Genomic DNA, 10,477 nt, shown 5'->3' with positions numbered 1-10,477 from the left:
TTTCCAGCCAGCCAGCCTCTGTTCCCGGACTTCTCAGTCTTTTGGGATCTGGAGGAAAGTTCAGAGCCTGTACTTCTCTGCGTGCCTGTGGTTAGGACAGCAGAGTGTGGTTGGATGGCAGTATGACTGGGGAGGGCAGAAGCCAGAGAGCTGGGGGGTGACGCACCATCACACAGGCCACATCTAAAGGGGAGACACACATATACACACACACACACACACTGAGTCACCTCCCTAACAGTGGTTCCGGATGGACAGGCAGGCAGAGAGAAGAACACTTAACCCCCGCTTCACGCTGGGGGGAGGAAGGGAGAGCGGCAAGCCATATCAGCTGTCATCAGAACGAAAAAGACTTCCGAGTGGTGGGAGAGGAAGGGAGGGTTCTGCACTGATTTCTTTTTACATTAATGACATTTAGCTTTTTTATCCAAAGTGACTTACTTTAGACAAATGTATTTGTTGTAAGTGAATCATCTATACATGAGTCATCATCATAATAAAAAAGAATCTATGCTAGGACCATGGGCCATTCGCAGTCACAATGGTAGTTTTTTACATCATCATCCCAGTCACTCTACAAAATTGATCCACAGACTTTGTATAGACCTTTGTAGAGGGACTGGTTATATGTTGTCTCATCTATAGTGATTGAGTAACTTATTGAAGACAGTTTTGCATTTGAGCTGTGTCATCACAAAGGGGGTGAATACTACTGACTCAAGACATTTCAGTGTTTCATTTTTAATTAAAAAAAAAAAATAAAAAAAAATTGTCCCTTTTATTTGGATCTCAATTAAATGTATTGAAAGTCAGGTTGTACAAGAAAATGTGGGAAAAGTCCAGGGGAATGAATACTTACTGAAGGCACTGCGTATACTGTAGGTCAGTGGTGGTGGCTAGTGCCCCATAGTGGTCAGCAGTGAGTGTGCAGGTGATTCACACAGCAATGCAATGGTCTAGGCAACATGAGATCATCACACACTTATAGCCTGCCAAGTCACTGTGCCGCCATGACTGCTTAGTCATGACGATGTATCTGCTAAAGGCAAATATCCCCCATGGACAGTGTGATTAGAGCGGAGAGAGAGAGAGAGAGAGAGAGATTGTGTGAGTTAGTCACAGGGTAATGAGTCATCACCTTAGATAAACAGTCTTGGTCACAAAGAACTCTCATTTTGTTAACCAGACAATATCCATTCGGCAGACAAACAAATGACATCATAACAGGCAACACAAATATTACTGTATTATCTTTTGGAAATAAAGAACACAAGGGAACAACTTTTTGAACGCATTTATATTTCAAAACCCATATTCCTTTTCAATTTAAGGCTTCAGCTTGACTACACAGATGGATTTGAGACACGTAGCATTATATATGGTGCGTTACAATGAGAGATCAACTCCCTTACAGAACAGGATAGACAGAAGCTGTGGTCAGTCTGAGCTCTGCACAGATTCATGGGTCAAGAGCAGTAGACTAGGATCAGGGGGGAGTTCCTCCAAACCATAGTAACACTAAGACCATCTTTTGCCCAAATACCATATAATGCTTTTAAGATGATCGTAGTGCTACAAAGCCTTGGAGAAACTGGTCCCAGTTATGTCCATCTGAACTGGTCTCCGTCCCTACCATTGCTGAATCTCTTGCTCAACCCTACAGTAAATCGACCCCCTAGCCCCCTACCACCTAGCACTTAACAGTTCTGAGAAAATTGGATAGGTGTGAGTAGAGATGATGGTTCCACCGTACCCTTCGAGTTAAAACATTTGCTGTATTGCTTACACCTATCCATAGGGGATAGGGGTTAGGGTCATGCTGCTAGTGGGTGGCCAACGAGGATGCAGAGAAGGGAACTGAGAGGTTCAGGAACGTGGTTGGCTCGACCAGGGTTGGCTCGTCACTTGTTCTGATTGGTGAAACTTGACTATAACAGTGGTTGAAGAGGTTTGAGGCTGAATTCAATCCTTCAAAAATCTAAATTTCACATCCAAAACAAACTTGATTATCTCCTAAATTCGAGTGCAGTCCAGATCAACCTTTTATTCCTCCATTGTCCCCTTAGATACTCAAGAAGTCCCACCCCCCAAAAAAATCTACCAACATTTCTGCTCTTCTCTGTAAAACCAAACACAAATGTGCTGTGATAACATGCACTTAACCAAACCGGGAAGGCAATCCTCAGATGCCTGCCATTTAAAACAACCCCCTCTTTTTCAGTGCGGGCTCGGCCACCCAATACTTTGGGGTTTAGGCAGATATGCACTGTACTATAATTACCATTGAGAGCCATGAACAAAACTTCTGGATCAAACGCAGCCTGATATTCCTTCAAGGTGTCTTGAGTAAGGAGAGGCGTTCTATAAATCTATCCGACACAAAGGTCCCAACTACAGTGGCCTTTGTAGTTGCTTTGGGAGTTCCCCGCCAACATGAACAGGGCCGAGAGTGGACACCACAATGCCTAACCTGGCCAATGGGGTAATTCGATGCGCTGGGGAGGGGGGGTGGTGGTGGTGGGGGGGTACAGGGACAGGTGCAAGGCAGCGGTGTCAGGTATTGGCCCTCCTACGCACAACACAAGGGTGAAAAGGAAAAGGGAGGGATGGAGGGAATGTGAGACAGAGGACAGAATAACCCAGTCCAGCTGGGTGCCGAGTCTCATGTTGAGGGAGGGATAAGCTCTTGTGTGAGGAGAGTCAGCCATTTATGGCAGCTTCTCTAGTTTCACCCCTTTCAATACAGTAGGACTGAGGTCTCTAAGGAGGAATAGGTTTAATGAATAGATGGATAAATGGCTGGCTGAGCACCTACACCAAACAAATCCACCCCTGCACAATTAGTGGTTCATCTAGAAGAAGCACTGGGGTAACAACATGTTTTGATTCTAAATGCAATGCAGAACAGTGTGTCTTTGAGTCAAATGATTCCACAACCCCCCCTCCATGCTATGATTTACAGTATGACTGGTTGGGTGGGGCACACACTCCTAGAGGAGTATGAACCGCTGACTAGAACCCACAGACCTGGCCCGCTAAACTAGCGCTCTGGCTCTCACCAATGGAGAGCCTTCTAACATAACTGCTGTGGCATCGTTGATTGGTCAACAACATCAGTTTTTAGGTAGAAATGTACATCTACATGGCCTGGGTGTGTGTGTCTGCCAGGGGGGGAGGAGCCAGGATAGTTAATTTCAACTGGGACTGGTATGTCATAACAGCACCATATGTTCTATATAAAAATGACTGATTTCCCTGAAATAAAATTTAAAAAAAAGTCTTACAGGGAACAGATTTATCAGCTGAAACATCCCACGTATAAGTAAATCAAGCTCGGCGATGTGAAGACTACCTAGAGATTATGGGGCTGTATCTCAAGTGGAACAAGCAGAATCTTTAGAATCTAAAGATTATCTCATGATTCTATACTAGAGTGCTCTACATTCCTCACTACACAATGGCGGCATTATCACTCGAAGGTCTTCGAGAGCTGCTTTAAAGCCCCACAAAGACCTTTGTTGACCCCCTGAACTCTCTCTGCCCTGCAATCCAAGCCTCTGAATAGCTCCACCACTGTTTCAGTCCACCTGCATCTTTGATTGGCTCAACCACTGCCACCTCTATCACTGATTGGCCCCACCTCTGTTCCAGTCAACCTCCCTTACCCAGCAGCACCTTAGAGCCTCAACACACACACACACACACACACACACACACACACACACACACACACACACACACACACACACACACACACACACACACACACACACACGGAATGGGAGATAACAATAACAAAAAGAACAAAAGAAGCAAACTGAATAAATAGCAAAGCCAGCTTGAAGTATAAGCCACAGTGGGGCTACAGTACATAGAGAGCCATTGAGCTCATTGATCCCAACTGAAATTGATGAGGAGGAACGTTACATATGTCCAATTCGTTAGTCTCCTCTTCCCCTCCAATAGTATGCCTTGGTAGTTCACCCCAGGCTCAGTGCAAATACTCACTGTTCAGTCTGATACGTTTAGACTGAACTTGGAGCAGATCCTCACTGTCCAGTCTGAGACGTTTAGACTGAACTTGGAGCAGATCCTGGGCTCCAGAGTCTGATTCTGAGCATTTCAACTGATCTGGGAAGAGGCAGCACTTCAGTCAGTCCACTCTGACCCTGCACTTGTTCTTTATAAAAAAATAAGACAGCCGAGAAAAGATGCCAGTGCCATTTCGTTATCTAATAAAACAAAAATACAATAAAGATTTCCAAATATTATGCTAATATATACAGATGACCGTTTTATTGTTTCCAACAATGAAGGTAATGATAAGAAAGTAAGCAAGGCATTGTTTCTTTCCTCAACAACAATATATAAACATAGGACTTTTACTATCTATAAGCTCTGCTTTATTATATAGCCAACAAGTATCCTTGAATGAACATTTTAAATTACACAGCTATAAGAGGCCACATTCAATTAGATTTCCATCTGAGGAAGTTAATAATAACAATCAGTTTACACAGTGCTGCTGGAGATTTGATTCAAAAGAGTCAACCTTCTCACAAGACGAAACAAGACGTCAACAAGAAAAGGAAAACATCCTGTTTTCAGGAAAAATCTCAAAACTTAAAAACAAACCCCTAAATGGGCTAAAAGGAAGCAGAACTGTTTAAAAAAAAAAAAAAAGACAAAAAAAAATAAGACAAAAGACATGGATATAGTATTGTTGGTCCCAGACATGTTGCCCTTCTGAGGACTGTTGTCTCATTGGAGATGGCCGGGCGGAGGGATGAACGGGGCTGAGCGGTCGTTGGTGAGGGTGCGGCGGAGTCTGACTCCCCGGATCATGGTGAGCATGTTGCCCCCACCGTTCGAGGGCTCTGGGCCCTGCTCCTGAGCATCAGGGCTGGCAGGGGAGGGCTGATGGGGTGGCTGGCACTGCCCACTCTCCACCAGCTGGTTGGCAGTACCAGTGTTGTGTTGTTGTGGCTGGAACTGCTGCTGCTGCTGGAGATCCTGTTGTGTCTGCTGTAGTTGCTGCTGTTGGTACTGTTGCTCCTGTTGTGTCCGCTGGTACTGCTGTTGCGGCTGCAACTGTTGCTGTATCTGATGTTGTGTCTGCTGGTACTGCTGTTGTGGTTGCTGTAACGACTGTTGTTGCTGTTGAAACTGCTGTTGTGTCTGTGTCAGGTGTTGCTGTGTCTGGGGGTGCTGCTGTATCGGTTGTTGTATCATCTGATGCTGTTGATTATACTGCTGCTGTTGTTGCTGCTGTTGGCTATAGTGTTGCTGCTGCTGCTGCTGTAACTGTTGTTTCTGGTTGAACTGCTGCTGCTGCTGGTACTGTTTCTGCTGCTGCTGGTGCAGGGCGTACTGCTGCTGCTTGCTGAGCTGGTACAGCTGCTCCGAGCTGCCCACCGGCACCGGCGCCTGGCCCGGGATCAGAGAGTAGTAGGGCGACGTGGAGGAGGGCATGGCGCTCAGGCTCTGCGTGGACGTGTACAGGCTCTGCTTGGCGTGGACCAGGCCGTGCTCCACCACCGATGTGGTCCTGCCCAACCCGACAGTAACCCCGGGTGGGCACACGTTCTCTTCGCTGCCGCTGTTGGCTCCGCCGCCTCCTCCTCCTCCTCCACCACCCAGGGCCTTGAGCGGCACCTGGGGGGTACAGATGGGGATGGGCACCCCTCCGCTGATGGTGCCGCGGCGGTAGGCAGGCTTGGAGGAGGGCTTGCGGCGGATGGTGGCAGTGTGGGACTGGCGCAGGCCCAGGGGCTCAGGCTCAGCCAGCAGGCTGACGGTGGAGGCCGGCCGTTTGGTCTGGAACAGCTTCCGGTAGTTGAGGCTGAGGTCGCTGTTGCGGGGGATGGTGGAGGACTTGTCGAACTCCGGGTGGCTGTGGTGGGCCTCCTCGCCCCCGTGGAGGGAGATGTAGTCGTAGTCTGCGGTGGGGGAGGGGGGGGAAGGGAAGGAAGGTAGGGGGGACAGGGATTGAGGAGGAGGGAAAAGAGAAAGGGAAGGGGAATGTGAAATAGATGGGGGAGGGAGTGCAAAGGGAGAAAGTTGGGGGGGACAATGGGAGAGAGGGGAGGGGTGGTGGAGGTATCAAATGGGATAGAGAGAGTGTAGAGGGGAGACAGTGTAGGAGAGGAATAGATGCAGGAATGGAGGGAGGGGGGAGAAAGACAGAGCGAGGTTGTGGTTAGTTGTGCTGAAGGGACACATCTCTTTCCTGACTGGAAAAACTGTACGAGTGCAGAAGCTCTGAGGTGGAAAATGTGACCTGATACATTCTATTAAAACCAGTGACGATTCAAGACGGATCACAAAATTACTATACAATAAGGGTATTTTTCTACACTGAAACTGTACTGCATACTTGGCTTTAAAGATACTCAAGGGAATCAGTTTCTGGAAAAAGTTTTAGAAAACCACAGGAACTTGGCCAGAAACTCAAATGTTATGACCTAATTAATGCCGATTTACTGCCCAGTTTGACAGCCGTAAAAAAACAACAGTCTTATCTGATGAGGAAGGTGTGTTTCTGTGTCTGTGTGAGAGAGATAAGGGGTGAGTCAGCATGAATCATGAATGTAACCTGTTATCAGCTGATGATGGTAAACACACTAACACAATTACAGGGCAGTAGCACATACGCAGGAGTGTGTGTGGTGTGCTGTATCACTCTCACACACACACACACACACACACACACACACACACCAAATGTTCTGGCTGTCGTGCACTCCTTTCACAAGCAGAATGCCATCTGATGAGGCAAATTCACAGCACAGATGTCACACTACATCACAGTGGAAGATGTCATCATTTCATTCCACTGGTGAGGAATAGTGAGGGGAAAGTCTAAACAGAAACAGATAGAAACCTACCATAAAGAGGAGGTTCTTTCTTTACAGCTGAAAAAGAATATAGAATTGCATTTAACTTTTTAACAAAAAAAGGAAGAAAAAAAAGAAAGAAAGAAACTACTACTCATTTGCGAACAAATCTGAATCAAAAGCAACATGAATGGGACGCCTGGCAACATGTACAGTAGAGGCACCATGATGCTTTGAGAGACCAAACTGGAGTAAAAACAAGGCATTCTGGGGGTTGCAGGCATTGAATGATATACCCTCGTTGTATGAGATGGCTCGACTAAGCATTCAGCCTTCTAGGTGGGGTTTGTTTGTGGTGTATGAAGATGACAGGGGGGTGAAAGCCTCTCTTTTAGATCACGACAGTTGACGTACGCTGTTTCCACTTGGCCAGGCTGATGCTGTGTGACAACAGCCATGTGGAACAGAGAAACAGTGGTGATGTTTTGGTTGTGGGGTAACAGATGGATGCATGCATGTGATGGGTGGCAGCACAGAGAGATAGACGGACGGACATCTATACCAACAGACAGTTATGGGTAAAAAAAGCCGTGCAGATAGGAAGACGTTGAGGCACACAGACTCAAGAGCGCATAAATAGGCAAGACTTCAGGTCAGGAGGACATACAGAGACGAGAGAGAGAGATAATTGCAGACAGAGGCAAGCAAACAATGTCACTGGCTGAGCCAAAGAGCCAGAGATGTACCTACATGTAGCCAAAGGATGACCAACTCTGGCCCCGGAGAGCCAGAGACCACAAGGTATGCTTCTCACTGCAGCTCTCAAGGACCAGAGTTGGCCATCCCCTGAGAAACCAGCCAGCCAGCTTGACAAACAGACAGCCATGCAGATAGTGCTGGACCTGGAGTTTTTCCTGGCCAGGATAAACTTGTGCCCTAAGCAAATAAGGTGAGAGAGAGAGAGTGTGTGTGTGTGTGTGTGTGTGTGTGTGTGTGTGCATGCGTTCGCGTGTGTCCGTCAGTGGTACTAACCATGGGAGGGGATGGTGTCCTCGGAGCAGGACGGGGTGGTGGTCTGAGTGCTGTAGCCACTGGAGCAGTGGAGGGAGTCTCGGCTGGTGCGGGGAGCATCAGAGTTCAGCCCCCCGCCCAGGGTCAGGGCCAGCTGCTCTCGCGCTGACTGGGGCTGGAGAGAGGGGGAGCGAGAGAGAGAGAGAGAGAGGGGGGGGGTTAGGGTTAGGGGGGAAGGAAAGAGAGAGAAAGCAAAGAGAGAATTTAGTGACGGGTAAAAAATGTGTCCAGACAAAGCGAATGCTTAGGCTCTGCTGCCACCATCTGCTTATCAATAAGAATGACAGCATTTCTCTGTGGAACGCCTGAGTCATGTACAGAAAATTCCCCTTCTCGCACTGTGGCTGAGAGAAGGAGGGGGGGAAAATAGCAGAGAAAATTCTTTCCTACTGATCATCAGCATAGCATCAGTCATTATTGTATCATCTTCCCTAAACGGCCTTAGCTACAGTCTAGGATACAGGAAAGTCCTATTTATCAGTCATTGCGGAAGTATTTCTCCAGCTATCACTCGGATATCATGGGTTATATAATGGTCCTTTGTCTCTTTGTTTGTCAGTGATTCACAAAGGCGGCATATCACATGAGTGCATATGAAAGAACAAACTGATAAGCAGTTGTGTGTGTTACCTTTCCGGAAGTTGACAGCACAGCCAGCAAGGAGACAGGGCCATCATATGAGCACATATCAAAGACCAAACTGATGAGCAGTTCTGTCTGTCTGTCTGTCTGTCTGTCTGTGTGTGTGTCTGTGTGTGTGTCTGTGTGTGTGTGTCTGTGTGCGTCTGTGTGCGCGTGCGTTACCTTTCCAGAAGTGGACAGGGCCCTGGCCCTCTCTCCGTGCTGGCTGTGGTGTGTGTAGGCGTTGTGAGGCGGGGGCATGGCGGTGCCGTTCTCTGTGCCAGAGCCGGCCTGGCTGCTGCAGGAGGACGGCTGACTGTTGGGCCCAGCCAGCTCCTAGACAAACACCAACAACAACAACGTCACCACACGGCTCCTTCACTAGGGACCAACGACCAACTTGAGAGGAATGCATACGGGACTCGAAACTATTTCAACGACATGAGAAGCGACGTACGTCAGGACACGTTACTGTACGAGAATTGTCCGACAGCGGAAGCACTGTGTTCTCGTCAAGTAAATGACATGTTGTTTGCCTTCTTGCCAGGCCCTGTTGCAAAAAGAGCTTTGTAACCGTAAGGGTATCACCTGGTTAAGTAAAGGTTAAACCTAAACTAAATAAATACATACAAACGGGAGGTTCAAGTGGAGTACGCATCTCTCAAGTTGGCATTGGGCCCAAAGGAGACTTTATTGACATTCTGCTAAAGTACAGGAGCTGCTCATGCAAACACAAAACAAGCGCCTCATTGACTTGACAAAAGTCCACATGACCATATGTAACAAAGGTGGTAGTGTGGGCGGGCTGAACAGGATGTGGGCACTGGGACGGACATTAAGCCGTTAGAGAGGCTGCTGTGCTAGAGCAAAAAGTAGTGCTTTACTACGGGACCGCTGTGTTTTAGTACGGTTTACCATAGCTCCTTTGGCAGGCCAAATCAAATACTACATAGGCTCTAAAGCTGTTGTTCCTCTCATACACACAAACACATACAAACACATGTTCCACCAACTTACGCACACGCGCACACACACAAAACGCTATCTACGAAACACATTTTGACACATACAAGTACTATATCCAAAACACAGCAAAAGAAGACATGGACAACTACAGGTTGGGGGCATACGAGCGCACGCACGCACACGCACGCACGCACACAGAGTTACTGGGTGCCATGCTTGGGGGTTAGGGGGGGAGTTAGGGGGTGTACAGGGGGGGGGTTCGGTGGTCTCACGGTGGTGTCTCTGCGGCTGGTGCGGCGGGCCAGGCCGTGGGCCCCCGAGCGGGCCATGGTGGTGGGAGAGTTGCCCTCGCTGAGGGAGCGGCCTCCCTCCCAGCCCTCGCAGCGCAGGAGTGGACTGGGCGAACGCTAACCCATCGACAGGACAGGGGGGGCCGGCGGGCGGGGGGGGGGGGGGGGGGGGGGGGGGGTAAAGTGCACCATTAGAACTGAACCAACTGGGGGAAACGTATTGCCGAGTGTAGCTTGACAGCGCTGTTTGTTTGGACTGAAGGTCAGATCAGATAACCAGCAGGTCAGAAGAGTAAAAGGGCAAACAGACTGGTTCCGGAAGGAGAGTGAGCTCCATGACAGGGGACGGGGACGGGGACGTGGTGACCAGTGGGGTCTGAAATCATACAGCAGCCAAGATGCAGAAGTCTGTCATGCTTGTGCACTAAAGATGACATGGAGCGCAGGTGGAAATGTACTTCAAAGTGAGGCTGTGAGAAGAGGCAAACCTGTGTGTATGTGAGAGAGAGAGAGAGAGAAATGGAGAGCTCTGTGTGTGTGTGCGTGTGTGTGTGTGTTACCTGTGCTGGGTCCATAGAGGGGGGGCGGAGGTGAATCCCGTCTACAGCGCAAGAGATGGAGTCCAGGGAGGGAACATGTCTCACTGACTGGTAGTTACTGGAAGAGAGAGAGGGGAAAAAGACAGGGAGGAGA

General features: G+C 48.5%; 1 protein-coding gene across 1 annotated transcript in view; it reads right to left on the bottom strand.

Annotated features, from left to right (window-relative positions):
• Positions 1-1,290: 1,290 nt before the first annotated feature.
• Positions 1,291-10,477, bottom strand: part of mtss1 (MTSS I-BAR domain containing 1) — a 53,505-nt gene continuing 44,318 nt past the window's right edge. Inside the window, 4 exon segments of the mRNA XM_083668412.1 lie at positions 1,291-5,939; positions 7,869-8,022; positions 8,712-8,864; positions 10,345-10,441. Of these exon segments, the coding sequence (XP_083524538.1) occupies positions 4,762-5,939; positions 7,869-8,022; positions 8,712-8,864; positions 10,345-10,441 (1,582 nt within the window). The 3' untranslated portion in view covers positions 1,291-4,761.

This window comes from Argentina silus (genome assembly GCF_951799395.1).
Source record: "Argentina silus genome assembly, chromosome: 4".
NCBI lineage: Eukaryota > Metazoa > Chordata > Actinopteri > Argentiniformes > Argentinidae > Argentina > Argentina silus.
The sequence above is the reverse complement of the archived record's forward strand: the minus strand, read 5'-3'. Positions and strand labels throughout refer to the sequence as shown.